Source organism: Calonectris borealis, chromosome 2 (assembly GCF_964195595.1).
Source record: "Calonectris borealis chromosome 2, bCalBor7.hap1.2, whole genome shotgun sequence".
In the NCBI taxonomy this organism is placed as follows: Eukaryota; Metazoa; Chordata; class Aves; order Procellariiformes; family Procellariidae; genus Calonectris; species Calonectris borealis.
The window spans coordinates 24880188-24903897 of NC_134313.1; the positions used below are offsets into that span (position 1 = coordinate 24880188).

At 37.0% G+C, this 23710-nt stretch overlaps 1 protein-coding gene and 1 long non-coding RNA gene across 16 annotated transcripts in view; one reads left to right on the top strand and one right to left on the bottom strand.

Annotated features, from left to right (window-relative positions):
* LOC142078608 (uncharacterized) overlaps positions 1 to 23710 on the top strand; it is a 390353-nt gene that overhangs the window by 352358 nt on the left and 14285 nt on the right. The gene's annotated exons all lie outside the window — the stretch shown is intronic.
* The window catches only part of VPS13B (vacuolar protein sorting 13 homolog B), a 490063-nt gene that overhangs the window by 100959 nt on the left and 365394 nt on the right, over positions 1 to 23710 (bottom strand). For all 15 annotated transcript variants that reach the window (XM_075141361.1, XM_075141359.1, XM_075141350.1 and 12 more), the window contains 2 exons: positions 17620 to 18322; positions 8148 to 8285 (listed from right to left, as the gene is read on the bottom strand). In XM_075141361.1, the coding sequence (XP_074997462.1) occupies positions 8148 to 8285; positions 17620 to 18322 (841 nt within the window). The remainder of the gene's footprint in view (positions 1 to 8147; positions 8286 to 17619; positions 18323 to 23710) is intronic.

The following is a 23710-nucleotide window of genomic DNA, read 5'->3' on the forward strand; positions in this document are numbered from 1 at the left end:
TGTCAAGGGTCACCTAGATACAGCTGGAATAAAATTTCCAGGGTGCAAAATCCAAGGGTAAAAGTATTTTTAGATTATTTTAAATACCTTGGGAAGCACACCACACAACACTGTGCAGATTCTGTAATTCTATAATTCAAACAACTCTCTGAATGGTCCAAAATTACATCAGAATGAGGACGACAGGGCAATAGGCAGCTCAAAGCCACCTTTAACTCCTCAATTACATCAATCTCTCCTTTGCCTACTAATGACTGGCTACCACAATTATACCCCAATGCTTTCCTTAGATTTAAGACATAATAGCAATAACTTATTTTTCCAGGTGTTATATAGTTCCAGCAAATAAATAGTAAAGAAATTACTGTGCCTGTAAACACATTGCGTTCAAGCGAGTTATTTCTGGTTTTGTTTAAATCAGACTGAACTAGATTACATCAAAGCAATATTTGTTATTACAGGGTAGTATTTGAGTGTAGAATTTGAGATGTTCTTTCTCTCTCTCAATTTCTTTAGTTTATCCCAGTAAGTCCATATCGTTCAATTATTAGTTTCTAATTATCCTTCACAACTTTCTGAACAGCTACTAGGAAACAGAATGATGAAATAACTATTGAGTTAAAAGGAGATTAGATAAATATAAATAAATTACACTTATTATATGCTCCCACCACATCAGGAGATGACTTAACAGCGAAAGGAAAAGAATCACGTTGCAATAATGAAATCAGAGAGGGAATTCAGGTCCCAGAGGCGATTCTACGGAGTTTATGTTAATGTACACCTTGTGGGGGACCAAAAATCAACTGGAATAGTTTCCTGAAAACTGTTTCCAGCTATTTTCTCATTTAAAAAGTTCCAACTTCACTTGACCCATTAGTCATCATATTACTTACATTTATTATGTATTTTGAAATCTATTACAAAAAACCCAATGGATTCAATATGGCCTGTTTGAACAAAATCATAACATCTATAAAAGAAAACCTATAAGCAACACTCTGAAATTTCTGTCTGAAACAATTTCTTTCTTTGTCATTTTATTACTTAGAGCTTCAGATAAAAAATTTCAGGGTTATGAGTATTTTACCCTGTTCTCCATAACATTCAGATTTGTACTGTGAAGATATAATTTTATTCTGTGAACTTGGGGTAATGATATTACTCAAAAGGACTTTTTATTTGGTGGGCTAAGGATGAATAAGCAACACAAAAATAACAGATCCTAGCAAGTTGCTTTAGGTCAATCCCAGCTCTTACTGAAGTCAGTGGGCTTATTCTAAAATATGCCATAACTTAATGAACACCAGGTTACTATTTCTATGACTAATAAACTACCATAGTATACTCTTAATCTGAAAAACCAGAAAGTAAACTCCATGAAAATTATTTATAAGCTTTATTTATAAGACTGGGATCTTTTCACAGGCTGAGAAATGTTAAACTGTGAGAGAGAAAAATATGGCATTTTCCAAGAATTTGTTCACTTCTCATACACCTCATTCTGCAATGGATCTTTTATTTCTCATAGCTAATACAGAAAAGGCCAGGTCTTTCTTCCTCAGGTTGAACATGGGTCTCGCTCTCCCCTACCCCAAGAAGGCTGTAAAATATTAAGCTTCTTAATAAATAGTACTGCTATAGAAGAAACTACTATTTGCCCTAAACTCTTAGAAGGATTGAATTTCCTAGTCCTAAACAGGAGAGGAGCAGACAACAGGCATAAAACATTTTACCACCAATAATACTCTTTCTCTGGGAGCCACCCATCCTGATGTAAGGAGTCTAACAGAGGAAATCTGAGGAAGGTAAAGGTAATCTTGAGCCGTGATTCTGATTTCGAGTCAGGGTGGCCCTTCAGTAACAGGGAAATGGCTGAATTGCAAAAATTAAATTTATAAAAATAGGAAAGAGAGAGACATGTAAAGAAAAGACTAGCTGTACTGTTCCCAATTGTCCCTAGTCAGGCATCAAAAGAGAGACAAATTAAAAGAAATTGAAAAGCAAGAAGAATACAAACGAATTGTTTTTATCCTCTAATTCATCATTCCCAATTTGGATCAAGGGAAAAGAAGGAAGAAACTTGAGACAAGGCTTCAGAGGCCATCTGCAGTCCATCTCGTATTCTGCTTCTTTGAGACAGATGCCAATTAGTCTGGAAGAGGCTGGTAGTCACTGCTCAGTATTTCTATCTACTGCCGTCTGTGTGCTGCAGCCCCACAGAAGCAGCTCTCTAAGGCCAATATGACAAACTACAGCCTTCAGGGAGCTTAATCAATTCAAGCCATGTGGAGTGTTCCCCAGTGGTAACAACTCCTGCTTCCACGACCTAGTATGTCATTGACATTATGCAAAGGTGACACGAAGACATTAACAGCTCTAGCTGGCCAGTGCCTAGGTTTGAGATCTCAGAGAAGGCTCAGTGATGTAATTCTATTATTTTTCTTAAAGTGTCACAAATGAACCAAAATAAATTGTTGTAGGTCGAGAAGACCAAAGATACCATTAATAAAGGATGGAGGGTTACTGCTATTCATAGGATGTTGACTGAAAGGAAGCAACTGTGCAACTACCAAATATATTACAGAAGTGTGTCAAGGGTTGGGTGACAAGGCCAAAAACTATAATGTGGGCATTGGGAGGCACTACCATGAAAGGAAAACCCCAGCTAAGGGAAACATTAACTCTCTCAACAGAGAGTCAGGGAAGTGGAAGCGCAACACAGTATGATGAAATAAATTGTTCCAGGTCATGAAGCAGGTTTGTGGAAAAGAAAAGAACCCATAAATATTAAGTCTCTATTACCTGCTTTAGCTGCTGAATAATACATCTATATTGAGACATTCATGAAGAAAGGAAAAAAAAAAAAGAAAAAAAAGAGGACTTCAGAAAATTGGGCAAATGTTTGAAATAAGTTTTAAAAAAAATGCCAATACACTGAAAAAAATACCAAGAAAATATTTTCAAACTTATTCATGTGGCTTCAGTGTGCAGTCTTCATTTTCAGTACTTAGGCATTTAAGAAACTAAATTTCATTTAAACTAAGTGTTGCAGACATTGCTTTTAGAAAGGTACTTTGATAATTTTACACATTATTACACTGATATTACAGACAATAGATATGTCAAAAACAAAGCAATACCTACAGTCTGGTACACCTGTTTGGAATATTTCTCTTTGCCCTCTTAATCAAATAAGTATCATTTCATGGCTACAGTGTCAATGCTTTAAAAACTTGTTTGTAAAAGAGCAAAGGGAAAAAAAACCTACTAGAAAGCTCAAAAGTTTTGCAAATGACCCAGAGTTAATTAGAAAAGTCTGCACCCTGGCTAGTTCCCCTTCTCACGTGTCAGCTCTCATTAAATCAAAAAATTCTCATTTCAAAGTTAACAAACACCATGGTTAACAAAACTGTTAAACTGGGATCAAGTGGGCACATTCCTAGATTTATATATGATGTCATGCTAAGCAGCCCACAGCTGAACTTGCAAGTAGTATGAATGATTTTTCAATATATTAAGTATCTGATCTAATGCTAATTTTCTCTCTATAGGCTAACTGTGCTGGGAACAGGTGGCCCTGCTTTCAATTACGGAGGGCTAACATGCCAGTGTGAGGCCTGGATTAGTTCACCTTCTCACAGGGAATTTGCCTCGGTTGGGAATGGATTTATTATGGCTTCACACATGGAACAGAGCTCATGTCAGCTGAGGGCAGTGATACATCATATGATTCAAATTAACCTGCTGTGGACTGTTCCGCAGGGCTGATATTGTGTATTAAAATGACGACATTTTTAAAACAGCTTGAAAGAAACCAGGATTGCTGAAGTGCAATGGTTCCAATTTGTTCCAACTAATCTATCACCTGCTGGAGGTATTATTCTAGTGGGTTTCTGGTAGCTGCTATTTTCCAGGTTTCTCCAATCCACTGACCTTGCTAATGGATACAATTGTTGCCTTTGCAAACTGGGGAAAAAAAGCTGGAGAGAGTGCCATGGTGCAGTTTTGTTTGTTGCTTTTTATGCCTAACCCTAGATCCAGTACTGTGCCCCTCGTGGTGTCCAAACAGTGCCAGGGAGGGACTGGCAGGAAAGAGAATCCCCCAGGTCTCACTTTATCTTTCGGGGGACACAGTATTTCTTAGTTTGTCTGGACAGTTTCTTCTGCAGAAATTATTCTGAAAGGTGAAGTATCAAGGACCGCAGTTAATTCACACCTTGCCTAACATTTTCCCAAGAAACTGCTGGGGGAAGAGGACTTTGGCATAAACCATCTATATTTTGTGTGCATAAGTGTTTTAAGGCAATTTGTATGAAACTGTATTGGAACATGTTTTGTATCATTTGCCTGCTGATAGAATACATCAAAAAGACAGCTTTTATAGCTAAGAAAGTATAGCTGATTTTAAAAAAAACCCGAAGAAAGGACTAGAGGGTAAAGAGAATAAATTTTCAAAAACTATTAAAGCAAGATGGTCATATTTGTTCCTCACCTAATGAATAATATCTAATGCTGAAGCAATAAATAGTTCACTTACACATATTAGACAAGAATTAGATGTACAATCCAGTAACAGACGGAATATAAAAGAGAGAGGGTCACATAAACTGATGTAGATGGAATTTAAAAAATTTTAAATAATTAGTTACTGTAGAAAGAGAAAGAATAGTCCTTTAATACATTGTGAGGTTAAAGTTGAGGTCTGTTCCCACAGGCCTGATGATGAATGCTTATTTCTCCTAGGATCCTATTACCTGAAATCTGGAAGGAATACCATTTTTCTTTAGTTGCCAAAAACGTACAAAATAATCAACTCATGTGGCAAGAAGTGCATTAATGTACCCTGTTATTCTCATTTAATTAGTGGTTTCCAAGTTTAGCTACTTGCTGTAGTTTTTTGATCTCCTAGCTAATATGGACTGACAACCTGGTTTCCTGTGTGGTGAAACCATACGATTTTTCTATGGCATACTATCTACTTATCTACTTCAGCTGACAAACTATTTACAAGGAGTACCGGTTTTATCTAACACAGCAAACACTGGGAACCACTTGCAGATTTTTTCTTTTAACTGCTTGCATAGTAGTTTGCATCATAAAACATAGGCATGTTTGATTGTTACATTTGAAATTTAACCTCAGCATGCCAACAACTTATTTTGTAAGAAAAATGACATTAAAATTAAACCGCTGAACTTCGAACGCTTAAAATCTATACAGAAAACTGTATAGTTATCCCAACGGCTACATCCAGATTTTTGTCTGCATAGGCACAGCTTTTAAAAATGTGCTGACTTTTCAGAACAGCAGATCAGCTGTACCCAACAAGTAGCACCTACTAGTGCATCCAATGCATTTAATAACTTACTTACCGCAGTGATAAAACCCATACACGTAAATGAATATGAAAAAACACAGTATGCCCTTAGAAAATATGCCAGTTAGTAGCAGCATTATTTGCCAAATGTTCACCAAAAAAGAGTAGGCCTCTGAGGCCTGCAACATAAGCGTACTCCAGCAGTGCATTTATTTATTCAATTTATTAACTGTGATGTCTCCCATCACAAATATCGTTTGTCTGGTGACCTTACAAGAGCTTTCAGGAGTTTTGCTGAGGTTCTTGTCTCAATGAACAACTGCCAGCTTACTTAGGATCTGGTGATGTAGACATTTTCTCCAGGCCTGCTGACGGCCAAGCTACCTCACCCTGGAAGAAGTTGTGGTTAGAGGACTTCTTTCCCCCCAGGAGAGTGAGTAACTTATTTTCCAGTAGCCTGCTGAAGTGCTGTCAAGCTTTCATAACTCTTTGCATGTGCTGTTCTGACGCAATCACATGCAGAAAGCGCCTTCCATTACTCATCCAATGAAACCTCCAGCCCCCAGGGAAGGCTTCTTGGTAAAGGTTAGTTTATTTGAAGAGGATCTCATAGTGGCAACAGCTGAGATTAGAAAAATCTGCAAAGGAATGCAGAGCTGTTATGTTATATTACACCAGCGAAACACTTCATTAAAATTCAGAGTAATTACTGTTGAGTCATGTGTCATCATAGTTCCAATTAGCAGCAAAAAGATGATAAAAAAAATGCCGCTTGGCTAAGAAGAGATCCTGGAGGAAACCTCTGAACTTTTATATGCTTTGTGAGCATAAATAGACTGAAGTTTATGATGCATTAATTTATGGTTTTTCAGTTCCCTATTTAGCCAAATACCATGGAGGGGAGAGATTTAACACCGATTCGAGATCTGGCTGAACTGTTGAGAATGGATTAGACACTTAGACTACTTGTGAATACATACTTTGCAAGGTACCAACTTCCACGTTTGCTAGTTTAGTTAGAAGTCTGTCCTACTGACAGGAGAGCATCAGGGAAACACCTTCAGGTGTGTAATAAATTAAATATAAAAGCTGTGTCGGGAAACTACAGTGAGAACCTTGAGAAAAGGGGAATGCACAGATGAAGGGTCTGGGAATATGGTAATCTGCCAGATGTGGGGAGAGAGGACACAAAAAAATTGGAAAAAAGGATAAAAGAAAACCAATCTGGCAGCAGTGACCAAAAGGCCACTGATAGTAGGTGTCTCTAGCCCTCTTGTGCTGGTCATGATCAGAATGAAAATCTACTATAATTATCAATTAATCCTTTAGTTCAAATGGCAGTAGAACATGCAGTAGGCCTGAAGGTTCAAAGTCCTATTAATGAAGCCAAATGGGGATCAATATAACAAAACCTCTGCATTGTCAGGTGGTTTTAAAATCTTCTCTTAAAATAATGCTTTTAAGGCAGCACAGAAAACAAAGAAAGGGGCAATGATGAGGTTGTTCATGTACTTTATTTCTTCCTCAAGACTCCTGCCTGCCTGGTGCAAAAAATGGATTTTCGAGTTACTTAACCACAGTATTTATAGTCAGCAGGTAAATATGTATGTCTCATTCTCTGGTTGTTCAATTTGAAGTCCTGAAGTTCAATTTGAATGTTCTGGGGTCTGATATGCAGAAGTGATTACTACTTCATACAAAGACAATATGAACTGTGTTTCCAACATCTAAATTTCTATATTTTTAAGTACCTTGGAAAACTGTGTGTTTTAAATTGGTAACCTTAATATAATGAGAAAACCTTTGATTTCCCTGTGCCTTCATTGCCTTCCGTGAAATGGCCAGGGCATACTATTCCAACACCCATGGGAAGGTTGTGCAGGTAAATTAGTATTTCTCTCGTGCTCAAATCCTAAAGCAGTAAGTAATGCAGCGGAAATAAGTAATTCTGCTGTAGAGCCAGGTTTACATAGTGTGCTATAAGACTATGAATAGGTTACTGAATGAATAGGAAAACCCAGTACTGAAGAGTTGCTCACTAAATGACTGATAATAGCTCATTCTGTGTGCTGAGTGAAGTAAGGATATTCAGGGGAAGAAAAAAGTTACACAATTCAACACAACAAATATGCATAAGAGAAATGAATTACGATGGCACAGGTAAATGTAAATTTTGTAACTTTTAATATAACCTCAATTATATTCTACATAGTAATGTCGTTATAAATACATAATTCACAAAATAGAGAATGGATGACATACTTCAGTTTGCAGGAGTTTCTGACACTCTAGGAGTGAAACTTCAAGTCACATTATTTTAAGTCAATGCTAATACACCTTCATACTACACCATTTATATTCTGTATTAATTAAAGAAACACAGTATCACTATTTTTTAAATTTTACAATATCAATGCTTTAGATGATAGAAATTTGCAATGCCAGGTATCCAGATTCCAAAGAACCCAAGAGAAGGCGGCTTATAAAAATCTTCAGAAACATTTTAAAAGTCAGCTTTTATAAACGTAACTGTAATAAAATTTCAGTTGTTCTAGGGCTAGAAGGAGGTAGGTTTCATTCCGTTCGAAATTTGCCAACCTCAGCCTTCTTGAGGAGTAAAATTTCTAAATTTACCTTGGGACCTATGACTGGTCCAGGACTGACCATTCCTCAACTTTGATTTCAATCCAGGGTAATTGCTGGAGGAAAATTTCACATTCATTAGCAAGGAATACGACATTTTTCTGATGATCTAATGTGTGTGTCTGTGTGTGCATATCTACAAATAGATTACATTAGAAAATAGAGATTAAAGTGCAACACTTACCTGGTCCATTAAGGAAGTCTTTAATTTGCACAGTGATAAGAGGAGGCGGAATACCACTTTTAGCATCTACCTCTCCTGCTAGCGTCTGCAACCAAATCTTGCAATAATCCAGAGCTTCTGGTAGAGTCTTCCCAGGATCTACAGGTGATAATGATCATAGTCATTAATGATATTCCAGGAATATGATACATAACAAAATGCTACATACAAAATTGATTAAATAAAATTAAAAAGTTTAAAATGTAACACAGTAAATACCTAATACCTAATACCACTGTTATACATAGCATTTGTGCCTACAGACAGATGCATGTGTATAACAATTCATGCATACATAGGCAAGAGGGCAAAGCTGTAAATACACAAAGTGTAGAAAACCTGCAAAAATACGAAGTAAAATATGAGTAAGACATCAGTTACCACAAGATGACTTTACATAGCGCACAATTTTAGTTTTAATTATGATGATACTTAAGCAGCCCTTACAAGAGAATCTGTGCTCAAAACCTGCTATTTACAGATTGTATTTTCATTGCCAGGTAGAGAAAATAATAACGGAAAGATAAATGATAAAGGCTAAAAGACCAGAATGCTACCAGATCTCAGGAATAGAGCATAATGACAATGTGATTATATCATTCCCTTTGGAGTTTCACTCAATAGCTAATCAGTAGCTATTCTTGCATACCACCTTGAATTGTATTCCTTTCATCAGTTTATAATATTACAATAGTACAGTAAAATTAATTTCCTCCAAGTGCTATTCTTGTCCTCATTTTCCGCATATCACAAATGGCAAAAACAGTACTGTGAAAAGGCTTTTTAACCTTTAGCAACTCAGACCTTCATTATAATAGTGCTCAATTCTGGCACTACAGTTCTTAAATTCTAAATAATCAATTATTCTTTATTATCAAGACTGCTATGTTAATTATTGAATGTCTGCCTCATCCTTAACGATTTAAGGAGATTTGCTTGATGTTATTCTCTCCCATTTTCAGGCAATTAAAAACTGCTATAATTGCTTTATTTAAGTTTTACTGAATGGATTCCTTTCAAGAACAGTATTTACATACCCGCTATTATAGTCAACATATGGTATAGTGGTATCACAGTCATATGTGGACTGGGTATATAAAGTCAGCATTGGAATTTGTATTTCTTGACCTCATCATGTGATTCATATAAAACTTGGCACATATGAACCCTTATGTGATTTCAAAGAACCTACTGAAACCAATTGATCATAACTTTAGATCTATATGGAAAAGATCAAAAGTTAGCACATTCTTCTGTTTTTATTTGATAAATTTTCAGGCAATGACTTTACAGCAGTATTTGTACTGCATGGCATATACATTACAGCCTTTGCTTCCCTTTATTCCCGCTATACATTTATAAAGTCAGCTCTCAACAGTTATTTAAGAGCTGTCACTGCATACAACAGATTTGTGTATTTTCCATGCATTTTTATGGTTCTTAGCCCTTTCCTTTAATTACATTAACCAGAATGGTGTGGCACACTCCCTTTTCTACAGCAACTGCTTTAGGGAATATCTTGTTTCTTGTGTCTGGAGTTTGCCTAGTATACTGAAAATAATAGTAATAAAAAATCTTTACCACCAAAGTACATATCTTTTCCAAAATATAGTTTTGTAGTTGTTCTGAACAAGGATATTATCTCTGACTTGGATCTATACCATAATATCTTGTTTTGTGCTAGTAGCTCATCATAAATAAGTAATATGCTAATGTTTTTCAGAATATATAGTGTAAAGCATTGTAAAAATTACTGAACATTGTGCAATGAACATCGCTGAATCAATTAAACTGTTCTCTAAGTTATTGTTCCTTCAGAAGTATTAGTATAAACATTTAGGTGTTCCAATACGGGGCAAAATGTTGCAATATGCCATTATTTTGTCTCATTTCTGAAAGATATCATCACATACTGTATATAGCAACCTAGATCACCCACCAGCTTTTCAGTAAATTTAGTCAAACATTTCATTTGAAGAATACATTTACAAGTATTTCTATTATCCTAAGATGTGTTTATGTTATAAAATACCTAATAATTATTTCAAAGTTGTAGCTGTTTAAAAATGAAAATATCTCTGATGAAAGGAACTTACATAGCAGAAAATCCTTGTGTGACATAATACATTAGCTATACAAACACTGCCCTCAGGGCACTGGGAATTGCAGCACATAAGCACAGAATCAAAAAAATAAAGGACCATGGGGCTCTGAGGAGATTATTTTGCTCTGTCATGTCTCCAAGGAGCGCAGCACTGTCACCTCTTCATTACTTGGGGCACTGCAGGACTGGGATACACGAATATGAGAAGGACTCCAGAATTTACAGGTTAGGAACACAACACAAAGAAACCTCAATGCACAAAATTAGCCTGAGTCCAACAAAATATATTACTTTTAACCCAACACTGGCCTTACTGATTTCAAGCATTTTTTTTTTAGTTCAAGTGGAAGTGTGTTATTTTGAAACTGGGCTAATTCTGGAAGCAGGATTGTTGCATTGACACAATTTTGCATCAGAGGTAATAATCCCAAAGGGCCATGCAAAGAACTAGTTTGAGTGCTTCCAAGCCCATGGCATACGGTTAATTTGAAACCTGGGTAACAGACTTGATCCAAATAAGCCAGATATGGATCAATAAATGTTTTCACATAATGAGAAGAAAGCTAAAATCCAGAGGTTTCAAAACTGACTATGCTGGTGTATATCTCAAAAACTTGAAGGGAGTTCCAAACAGGAGCTACAAAATGTATCTGGGTAAGACAAATTCATTTACATCGAAGGTCAAAAGACTGAAATATGTTTGTATCTTGATTAAAATACCTTCTAAGGTAGAAAACAGCATATGCATTTTTATAGGAATAAGGATCAGGAAAGGAATAAAACAGTATCGCGCAATCAAGCCCTATGCCAAGGGCATAGGAATCGCCAGAGAAGCAATTGAATGAAAAAGAGAAAATTTAGGCTGAAAAGTGAGGAATTCCTGATGGGGAGAGCTGTTAGAAAAAGGACTCTTCTCCCTCAAGGAAATGATGGAAACGTTCAGAATGTTTAAAAATACACTTGACAGAACACTGTAAAATATACAATAGGGAACAATTATGCATCAGCAGGGAACTGGTCTGAATAATGTATTATAATAGGTCATTTCCATTTCCATCTTCTATGATTCTCCCAAAAATCAACACTTAAATTTGCAGTTATTTGTATAAAGAAAATGCTGGAGAAAACCCAAGGGATACATATATAAGTAAAAGGAGAGGCTAGAATTACTCCACAGCAAGCCAAGAGAGAGAACAGAAAGGCTTGAAAAGTGAAGAGCGGTGAAGACGGCCAGAAATTCTATCCTCTACACGATACGAAAAATTTGTCTGTGGCAGCAAAAGAAAAATGGTGAGACAACTATCATAGACTGACAACCAAGACTATAATTTAAAATCTGTAAGATTGACAAGCTGAGGGCTTCAATACGTCCACATTCCCCCCCCCCCCCCCGCCCCGCTTTTTTTTTTAGAAAAAAATAATCTCTGGCTATTTTTGAATCCATCCAAACATCCAAAGCCACTTTTAGTCTTGCTAAGGTCCAGACCTCAGCTCCAAACTTCACAGTTTTTGAAGTATCTTCCTGAACTTGATTTGAATTTGCAAGCTTTTGATTTCACCTGCTATCCCCTCATTCTTATGTCAACAGGAGACAGCAGAAACCAAACTTCTGAAGAGAAAGCGGAGTAAGGGGAAAGGAAAGGAGGGAGGCAGGAGAAATTTCACATCTTGAAGATTTTCGTTCTCCAAAATGTGGTTTTGTTCCAGTTTGTAGCTGAGAGCCAGGGCAGCTCAGGGGGCATGGCCCGTGGCAGGCTTTAATGGGGGGGGCTCAGCAATCCACAGCACCCCAGCAGCCACCAGGCAGGGGACAGGCATACCGGGGGTGTGCACGGGACGGCAACTTGGCCTGTTCAGCTGGAACTTTACCCAGACTAACTGAGCTCTGCAACATGCTTTTATTTCAATGGATGAATCATGTTTTGGTCTGCAGTCAATTTATAAAGCCAGTATGATGCTGCAATCATCTCTGCATTTCAGACTCTGAAGAGGAATGTTTGCTCTTTGTTTTAAAAATGGTTTCCATTGGAATTTAAAGAACACAAGTGGGAAAACATTTCTACTAGCGTACTCACAAGTGCTGTGTCAGGAAGTTCAAAAATGAGCACTTACAGTAACCTGAGGAATGTACATTCCCAGGCCAGCTTGTCTTTATGGGTGGGGGCTGCACACTCCCTTCCTCCCTCCCCCCCCCATCCATGGATGCAGATGTACTGGACAATAAATATACTCAGAGGGGAACAGGTGACACTCCAGCAGAACTCCCTCAATGCCATGGTAGGAAAGAGCCTTAAATCCTCTCTCTGCCTCGTAGGAAGCACAGGCTGACAGAGAGGCAGTGAATCAGACTTCCTGCCAGAGCCAGCCTGCATTGCTCTCCATGCAGCCTGGGCTTTCCATTAGATCAGAGGTTACATGTGGTCTTAGCTACTGCATCTGCTCTTCATGGACCCCCTGCCATCAAAGGCGTGGGTGTTAAAAAAAAAAAAAAAAAAAGAAAAAAATCAAGAATGATTCTGGATGGCCTCACAATGCCCGTTTTTTGCAAATGCTTCGTTGGCGGAAGTTGAAGAAATTCCATGCATAACAGATATTTATTGAGAAATTTCTCTCCCTTAAAACAACCAAGCACCACAACCTCTTCTTTGAAAGTAAACAAACAAACAAATAGAAAAAAGATTTTTCAAGAATGCCCAGAGCACAATGCTCAGGAAATGAGGCAATTTTGTATCTGGATTACATTACCTGAAACAAAGCAAATAAAGATTAAAAAAAATATTTATAAAAGCAGCTTATGAGATTACATTAAAAACAATTGCACCCACTTTTCTTTAAGTGGAAATGGCCAATGCTCTGTTTGCAAAAACTAACGGTTAGCAGATGCCTTTTTGTTAAATGTAGGATGAGTATTGAATAAAAAAAAGGTTGTTTTATAGTACGTTTCAGGCTATTTATACAGAATCTTACAAGTATATTCAGGGAGCAACTAGTCTTTTTAATGGCACTTATTAAACAGTTAATATTTATTCCATTAATTTATTTACTTTGATTTGAAGTTCCTATACCTGGCAGTAGCATAACTGGAATCAAGCTATGCAATTACAAAAATAATTTAAAACACAAATGAAGCAGTTTAGCACAACCACAATAAAATTGAGCTAACATTTTAATAACCTAATAAGTCTCCTCCTCCTCCAACTGACTTGCCAGTGGACTTGGTTGGAGAGAAGGACTGAGGAAATTGAAAGCACAACCATCAAGGTCCTTAGCTCCAAGGCAGGCAAATGATCCCACATACAGATACTGGTCTGATGGAAATGTGCTGCTACTAACTGCTAATTAACGCACTAACAATACCTAACTTTTAAATAGCCTATTTCCTCCTATTTTGTTCTTAAGTTCTTACTTCTTTCATGTTTGAGAAAGTAAGCAAAAAATAACACAGCTGGTGACAGAGGAGCCAAGTTCTTTGGATGAAGTTTGGTGTTTCGGCCACTGTGCAATACTCTCTCTCACAAAAGAAGTGGCTTAATGTGCAAGATCCTGAATTTTAAGCTCTATTAACTTGAAATCTTTCAAAAATAAGAACAAAACCCTCATCCCAAATAAAATATATGTGGCTTTGTAACAGTATTAAAAACTTAATTTCTACACATGTTCAAAGCAGTAAACCATCATAAGGCAGTAAGCTTAATTTTGTCACCAGCCCAGGATTAATTATTATTCTCTTTAAAATTCATGCTGGTGCAGTTTTACAGGATAATTTCCCTATTTTATTCAAAGCTTCATAAAACAGACTCTCATCAAACTACCTGTTAAAAGCAGTTCTAAATTCTGGAGTATTCTTTGTTGATTTACAGCTGAACAATATATTTCTTAAAAATACACTAATGGGAGGTGAGGGATGGAAAACGTAACTAGGTCCAAACTATTACCAGCTTTTCTTTACCCTAAAGCTTTTTTTGCAACTAACATCTATCAAAAAATAAGACCTTCCTAATTTTACAGTAGAATTTTGTATTTGCTTCTGCCTTGCAAGATTTGAGAATTGTTTCAGAACTGTGTATTTTTTTCTTTTAGAAAAGCTGTAAGAAATAGCACAGTATTTCATAAGACCTGAATCTACTGCCGTTGAACTAACAGTGATCAAGTCTTCAGAATTACACAACAAAATTGATTCAAAACATTTTTTCCAAAAGCTTTAAAACATTCCTAAAATACTCTTATGCAGCGTATATGGTGTGTATATATATATACACAGAATGATGATTTGAAATGTCAGAGTTTTTATTAGCATGTTTTGGATCTAATCTACATATTTCATATATAGCTTAACTATGTAAGCTTAACCATATTAGTATAAGTAATGAGAAACCACCCCCACAGGAGTACCAATAAAACTTTATAACAAGTATCATGTATTTTTCATTTTGCCCAGACAAGTCTCTATTTTTTAGATTGTGATGAAATTTACTACGTTATAGGCCCGACCTTCTGAGCTGCTGCTGTGCTGTTGCCTATCATCTCCATCATGCAATGTAATGCACACAATGTTTTCATCAGGCCTTCTTGCCTGATTTAAACAGTCCCACTGTTTAAATGTTTCTTTTTAAGGGGGAATATGCTCCATCCGTTCTTATAATCTAGTTAAAATATATCTTTTATGTTCAGCTTGTGTCCTCTTCCCCATCCTACCTTAGATAATGGAGAGATAGTTGCATGCATACATGTAGACACAAGAAGAGCAGTCTTCTAGAGAGTCTAACTGGAAATATTCTTCAGCAATGTAAATTAAACATCATTTATGTCCTCTTCCTATCCTCCAGCCCTTGATATATAGAGAAATACAGGAATATAGTGCATAGCTATTGTACAGAGGGAGACAAGCTAACTTACTTCTTTCAAATAAACTTCATATTGTTCTTCATTTGGATGATACATCTCTCTCAGATAAAACTGTCAGCCAATAGTCACAATGTCAAGAAAAATTGGTGTGATTGATGAAATCGACTGCAGCAGTGCAGAAAGCCATGCAAAGCTCCTGATGCTGTATTATATGATAAGCAATATATAGAGTGTGTGTGTATACATATACACACACACACACATATATATAACACATAGTTCATGGCTATTTTCCCTCAAATACACATGCTAGAAATGAAAAATAGAAATTTCCAAAACTAACATGTTACTACAGTGGTATGACAACATTAATCCTGAAGATGCAATTACAAGCACAGCAGGTCTTCCTAAAGAAGAGTCAATAAAAACTTTATACTACCTATTTTGCTGTGTGAATTAGTGTGTGACTTGAAGTGTGGATTAGTTTTATTAACTTATTAATACATTTAGGATGCTGTTTTTAGGCACCAGAACTTTGGCACCCACTTCTCAAACTCTTTTGAAAAGACCCCTAATGCTTCGGTAGCAAGCACAGGATTCTATCTGATACATGAGTAAGGTACTTACTACTGCCCACAAAGGCAGCTGGATGAGACCAGAACTTCTGCCTTCACATAATGTCTGACTCCTGCCTCCACACTCTTTTACCTTTGCCTGACACAGAGACAAAAAGCCAAAGAAAAGGGTAAGACCCATGTAGGGCTAGTCTCTGGTCCTCCAAGAAGACCTCTTTTGATCCCACTGAACAACTGCTGGTGACCGAGGAGATCTCAGGCTGTATGTTCCTACTATATTACTTAAGCCTCTTGCCATGCTTCTGCGCTCTCTGATCCACTTTCAATTTGTAGGAAGACTTTATTACAGCTTGTGTTTTCTAGAATTGCTCCTGTAGATATAAAGATGGTGAAAGACTTCAGAAGTCAATTGTAGAAGCAGAATGGGGAGAACATTGCCCAGTTTATTGGTAATGTGGTGGCAGCTTGTACAAGGACAGGATTGAAAGCCTCAGACATGAGAAATGAAGAAGTCCTATCGCATCTTTCCAAAGCACTAAGTTAATGAAGTTGTGACCTTTAACTTACAACTATTCCAACTTTCCTTCAAGCTTTGCTTTGTTAATTGATTTGTTAATTCTTTTCATATTAATTGCTACAATGACCACCTTTTATATAGTATTTAACAAATATACATGGGAATCTGGAGTAAATCAAATTCATGACACAGCTGTGTTTCTTTCAAGACAGGACAGCAACAGCAGAGAAAGATGAAAATGGAATATTGATAAAAGAAAACTTGGCAGAGAACAAATCTTCTCCCTATTTTAAGTATGTTCTTTCCAGCTGTCTAATCTTCCTCACTGTTTAATCCCTCTTAAAAGTTCCACTGTAATTCAGATTTCTGAAAAAAGTTAAGATCTATTAAAAATAGAATTTTTAGTCTTTTGCATAAGCATATTAATGCCAATTTTCAAAAGATACCATCTCATTCAGCAAAGATTTGGTATAGCTGCACAAAAAACATACTACTTTTCACAACTAGTGTGCTGTATGAACTCTAGCAACAAAAAACTAGCAATGTCTTTTACCTACAGCTCTCATTCAGTGAACAATTTAAACCCCCACACTTTCCTGGCTGCGCGTTCAGCAGATCTCTGCATCCTCATTTACACTTTTTTTGGGTAATACTCTGCAATGATCTATTTCATTAAATTCTTACACCCAGTACTGGCTGTCAGACCAATGAATTGCAATTTGATGTCTCTCTTCAGGAGTACAGGTAAGACAGAAAAAGAAATTTTCAGAATATTTTCTTCTGAACAGTTGTTCTAATATTTCTTATTATAAGCTTTGCATATTAAAAAAAAAAAGAAAAGCCATTCATTAAGAGAAGGAAATTCTTACAAAACCCTATTACTCAGCTGAATGAAAACTTAAAATACATGACATCATTAGATGTCATTTGGAAGATCACTATAATTTTCTTACAGTTTATGATCAAAACACCAGGTGCTCCTACAATGTTTACCTTTAAATTTTATCAGTAGGCTAATATAGGAAAATATTGTGATATTCAGTCATAAAAAAATGCTTTTTATGAAATCAGCTTGGCTTACAACTCTTACTTCCTTAGAAAACATAGAGAAGTTAGAATAATGCAACAATCCCTATCGCAATCTGGTAATGTGAAAGTAATATCGAGGAACAGGAAGAACTGGTTGCTAAAAGGTTAGATCTTAATTAATTTCAAATATTTTACACACTTAACTTGATTCAGCTGTGGGGTATAATCCTAAAAATACGTAAATTTACAGTTTGATTTTTAAAGACATCCTAGAAGTCTCTCTGTTTTTCACCGCTCCAGTAACTTTGAGAAGTGCAATTATTTTGGCAGTTACAACCAGGAGTGAATGTTAAATGCTCTTACCTGTACACTTGTAGTCTGAGGCTACTCCTTTAAGACCAGCGTCGAACACTGATATTTCTACCTTTTGCTTTCTGTGGTGGCAGCTCAGGAGCACTGAGGGCTGTGACACAACGAGGTAGAGAAATGGCTGTAGCTCTATGTCCCCAGTTCCCCTGCGACCAGGCTGCCGAACAATAGTTATACCCAAGGCTTGTCGAGCAGATGATCTTGTGGAAGCATGCAGACTTTCCAGTGACAAAAGACCCGTTTTTCTCCCAGTAGACAGGGGAACATTACTGTTCAAAAGATCGTCTGCTGTGACGGAGGAAATGCATGGCTGACTGGGCTTCTTGGTATCATGGCTGCCACCTGAGCCCACTTCTGGAAGGTTCAAGGAGCTTTTGCTTATTTTCTCGCCATCTTTCTGATCTTGTACTGATTTTGATTTAGGTAAGGCAGCGCATGAGTAAGTCATCAAGGAGATTCGACTTGCTGTAACAAAAATGTCAAAGGGAATGAAATTGAGATTCTTCACAATGGAAGACTGGCGGGAAGGACGGGCAATGCGATGCTGGCTGGTACCACTGTGCTGCTCGATCTGAACGATCCTGATCTTAACACTGTCGCTGCCAATTCCACTGTCCTGTGCCCCGCTATAACGGGAGGAAGTCTCAACTGTTCCTCCATCAGACAAATCCATTTTTTTCTGCTCTTGTTTGGAAACCTGCAAAGGAAAATATTATATTAACTTACGATATCCATATCCCAACTATTTCCATTTCAGTGGCAGCAAACAATCACTATATAAACATGATGTCAAAAATTATAAAAAAATAATATCGGCCAAGTTAACTTTAACACAGTAATCACTCATAAAAACACAGCAGGTGTCTGTTCCACTGAAATGATGACTCACAACAGATGAAGTGCCAAAAGAACATATAAAGGAAAAAAGAAGGAGTAATGATTTCTAGGCTTAAATGACTTTTTTTTTTTTTTTTTTAGTTTAAACTCTTTCTTTAAACTCTAAAGAATCTACAAGAAATTTATGGCTCAATATAAAACCATATCTCTGAAATAATGCAATGTAAATAAAAAGCCTAGTCAGAATTGTATTCCAGTTTTGAGCATTGATGCTCAAAAAGTCCTCTTTGGCACTAAAATATTTTACCGTGATTAGATGAAATAGAATGTAATATTAATCTACTGCAAAATCACAAAAAGACTAAATGGAAATTGTAAGCTGAAATGTATAAATATGTTGTAGAAAAAAAATTTTTCTTAAGAGTCATGGAAATGACAGATGCCTTATATGAAACACCAAAGTTGCAGGAAATGTTAGCACTATCTAAAGACCGCCTCTAAGATGGGGTACGAGTTCTTAGCTTACTGAGGCTTACCAAGGCTCACCAAGGCTACATATGGTCTTGGCTGGGTTTCACATGGTTTTACATGAGAAATCATTGCATACAGAAATATTTCAAAAAGAAAACATATACCACTGATAAACAGGAAAAAGAACTTTCCTTCTATCACAGGAAAAGCAAGAGTGAAACAAAAAATTGCAAGGCTGCGTCCAGGGACCACATAGTACCAGGTCAAGAGACAGAGATATCCAAGACAAGGAGGTGCTTCAGGAAGAAAACACTTCCAATACTGCTCGTGAAACAAGCAGAAATCCTACAAAGAGCTTGAGGACAAGGTGGGGAGCATATGCTAAAATATTTGGAAAAAAAACCCTGCAGAAATTCAATAATAATAGTAATACTAATAATGTATGGCCAACTCCTCTGATTAATATGGAGTTTAGAGTCATGCATTTACCCTGTATAGCTTCCACAGCATAACTAACACTTCCATCTGTGCTGCCCAGAAGAAGTGTTTCTGCTCTGCTCCACACAAGAACTAAAATAAGAAATGCCCAATTCAATCAGATTCATGACCCATCCAGCCCAGTAAGCTGTTTCTGACAGCCCTAGGAGGAGACTCTGTCGAGAAAGACCATGGACCCTGGCCACTTCCTGCAACCTTCCTCTCCTACTCCCCAAGCATCCATAGCTGTTGCATTTGGGATGCCAGTGTACACGCCTGTGTAGTCATTTTAGTAACCATTTCTGGACTTCTTGTCCATGAATTCGTCTACTTCCTTTTTGAACATGCTGACAGTGTCTGGCCTCCAGAACCTTCTGGTGCAGCAAGTTCCAATTTTTTTTTTTTCTTTGGTTTCAATCAATCTCCTACTAGTGTCATTGCATTTCCCCAATCTTTTGTAGTGCATGATTTGAACATTCAGGTCCACATTCAGCTTTATCACTGCTGCTATGACTTTGTAAACCTTGATCATAGCCCCCCCGCAAGCCGCCTCCTCTCCAGACAGGGAAATCCCAGCATTTTTAGTCTCTCCTCACAAAGCAGCTGCTCCAGCACCTTTAATCATTTTAGCTTTCCTTCTCTACTTTTGTAACTCCAGTACGCACTTCTTGAGTACTCTACACAGTATTCAAGAAGTGGGATCACTGTGGTTTTATATAGCAGCAAAACGATGCCTTCTGTCTTGTTCTCAATCTCCATCCTGATGATGTCCAATATTTTGTTGGGTTTTTTTGGCTGCTACTGCACATTGTTTCAATGATTTCATTTCTTCGTTCCAGAACCTACTTCAATAGTTTCTTTTTATCTTGTCCACCCTAATGAATCTTTGAAAAGGGAGATCTAAACTAGGGCAAACCATACTTTAACCTCCTCTTGAAAAATACAATCATTTACAAGTACTTACAAAATTTATCAGCAACTTAAATACAGGAATGAAGGGCAGTAAATTACTGAATTTCAAACTTTGGTCTTTATGCAGCAATATTAAGAGATTCTACATACACTGCAGAAATTGGGTTGTGGGGGAGTTAAAGAAAAGCAGCTTTTTTAAAGGTTCCTTTATATTGTGCTTTATGAAACAAAGGGAGCAACCCCCTCTCCTTTTCTTTAAAGGAATGAACATGCTAGAAAAAAGTATTACAGAGGAAATCCTAAAACAAAACCATTAACTAGCTGAGATTTTCTTTGAAAAGGTTTTTGCCAGCTCTGGTTACAATCTTTTCAGATTCACTCATGTACATATTTTTCAAATAACCAATAAAATTCCTTGGGGCTGATTTCTATGGCAGACTCATATCACTGACTGGTAAATGTGATACCACTTTTAATGCACCCTCTCAGCACTGGTGAGGCCATACTGTGTTCAGTTTTGGGCCCCTCACTACAAGAAGGACATTGAGGTGCTGGAGCGTGTCCAGAGAAGGGCAACGAAGCTGGTGAAGGGCCTGGAGCACAAGTCTTATGAAGAGTGGCTGAAAGGAGGTTGTAGCCAGGTGAGTGTTGGTCTCTTCTCCCAAGTAACCAGCGATAGGACCAGAGGAAATAGCCTCAAATTGCGCCACAGGAGGTTTAGATTGGACATTAGGAGAAATTTCTTTACTGAAAGAGTGGTCAGGCCTTGGAACAGGCTGCCCAGGGAAGTGGTTGAGTCTCCACCCCTGGAAGTATTTAAAAGACGTGTAGATGAGGCGCTTAGGGACATGGTTTAGTGGGCATGGTGGTGTTGGGTTGATGGTTGGACTCGATGATCTTAGAGGTCTTTTCCAACCTTAATGATTCTATGATTCTCTGTAAAAATAACTAGAGAGCATTTTAATGAATTACTACATTGTGAGCCAAGAAATCCTGATTCTTCCTGATATCCTAGCAAAGTTAGGCTATTTACACCTCAGCCTTTCTGTCTGGTAAACTACAAAGTGCCTAGCCCATATCCTGCACTGATGGCACTTTCAGAAATGGTATAGATGGTTTTATTGCTGATGTATTGAGGGTAAGCAGAAAACAGAAAGGATGGAGCTGTGAAACAACCTTGCCATATCATTTCATGGAAATGCTGCCTGAAATGAAGTAAAGGGCATATGCTGCTAAACTCATGAATTTTTAATTGCTCCATAGCCATCAGCTCAGTCTGATGGAAAATCTTTTTAGAAAGCATGGTTCTGTAGTGAATGACTCTTACGGGTACTACATGGTATTCTCTTGTTCTCCCCTATGCAGCAGAAATTTCTACAGCTACCTGACATTTGGTTATGCTTGACTTGGCTAGAGGGATCGAAAATACAATGTCATCCACTAAATGATAATCTTCCAGGGAGAAAAGCATTGCATGTGTATGACTGAGTGAAGAGAGAAAAAATAGTACTTTTGGTTTCTGAACGGATCCTCTCTTCTCACACCTGAATAGATTTAACTTGAAGCTTAGTTCTTTTCTTCTGCCTCTTTTTATAATTAAGTATTTAATAAATGTGCTGGTCTATGTAAAGCACCTCAAGGAGGGTAAGAAAGTAACTCTGCCTCCATCCCCATTCAGACCATAGTTTTTATGTGAAGACTACTGCAAGGGTGCTAATTGGTCCCAACTGCTGAGTTTCCTGTTATGCGGACATTCGACTACAGAAACTTCACTGAGACTCCAAATGAATTCACGCAGGTCACTGAACAGCAGTCAGATGGTAACTTCTGCTCAGTACTAAGCAGCACGGAATATGAACCAATGCCCGAAAGGTGAAAGACACCATATCCCATTACGGTTTTCCATGCCACTCGGTTCCACAATGAAACTTTGACTTATGTATGCTCTTACCATATATATTATAAAGGTTGGAACAAGTGAGTAATGATTTGCAAGACAGCTTTATATAACACAACTGGGTACAAAATAAAGGTGCAGAAGTACCACTGGAACTTCTTGCATCAATTTCAGCTCAGTAAGCATCAAGCCTTCCAATCAAGTTTCACAGTTAAGCTGAAAATACGCCTAGTAATAAACTTGGGAATAATCTAAGTATTCCTCTAACGGGATAAGGGTATGAGAGGGAATGACTCTCAGTATAACAACTCTAAAAAGATTCTTTGCTTTATTATGGAATAAATGGACCAATACTTTAAAGATGTCAAGAACAGCAATATCAGCTTGCTGTTAGCAAATGTAATGGTAACATTTATCATTGGACTGTATTATATCAATTCTCTTACTCTTTACATAACCCATTTAAAATGAACAATAAAAGTTTTCTTTAATTAGCTACTGGTGTGCATTAACATGATCATGATTAAACCATAAAAACCAACTGTACATTACTTTGGTCCCCTATCCCATGTGTTTTAAATTATTTTAGTTGAAAATGTACTTTGAGTCCCTTTTAAAAGTTCGACCTTCTGCTTTCAGAGAATTAAATGCATATTACTGTAGTGGAGAAGATAATGTTTCAGACCTCCAGGCATATATTAAACACACTGGCAGCACATTAGACAAAATGCTTTACTTATTAGATACTTCCTATTCTAAACAGTGTCATCAAAGGCTAAAAACAAAATCCATATAAAAGCTGCACAATGCTTCCACACAGAACCTGTGCCAAAATCCCTGTACTTTCCAACTAATGAGGAAAGGATGTGTACTCTTAACATATGAATGTAAGATTTTCCAAGCATTCACTTTAGGAAACAGGACTATTGATTCCACATGGCTTATGTTAAATGAAACTGTATTGGTAAAATAACCTTTAAGATATTTGGCATGATAACTATAATTAAACAGTATTCAAAGGAATAAAACAAAAGGGAATTTGGTTCCACAATGGCTAATTAAAATAAAATGAAAAAACACAGCATGTCATCTATCAAGATAAATTGTTATTGTTTAAGAACTATTTAAATACTGTTAAAATATACTTTTAGATAAAATCTGCAAGGACTGGAAAAATATTTGTGGCTTAAAAATGGATAGTTTGGTGAAGAAAAAAGTATAGGACGCTGAAATTTTATGCTGAGATAATAGCTTTAAAGCTTTGAGCATAACCAGATGGTACTTAAATCAGAGGAATTCTACAGTTTCACTGTCAGAATGAATTGCAATATGGAAAGGTTTTCAATAGCTAGAAAAAACATGTCAAGATGATAGTTTACTTCTTAGATCACTTCAGTGCATTTTCTCGTCTTTTCACAGTTATATATCCTATCAATACTAGACACCATAGAAAAGGTGTTGAAAGCTACACTGGTAGCTAGGGAACTGTGG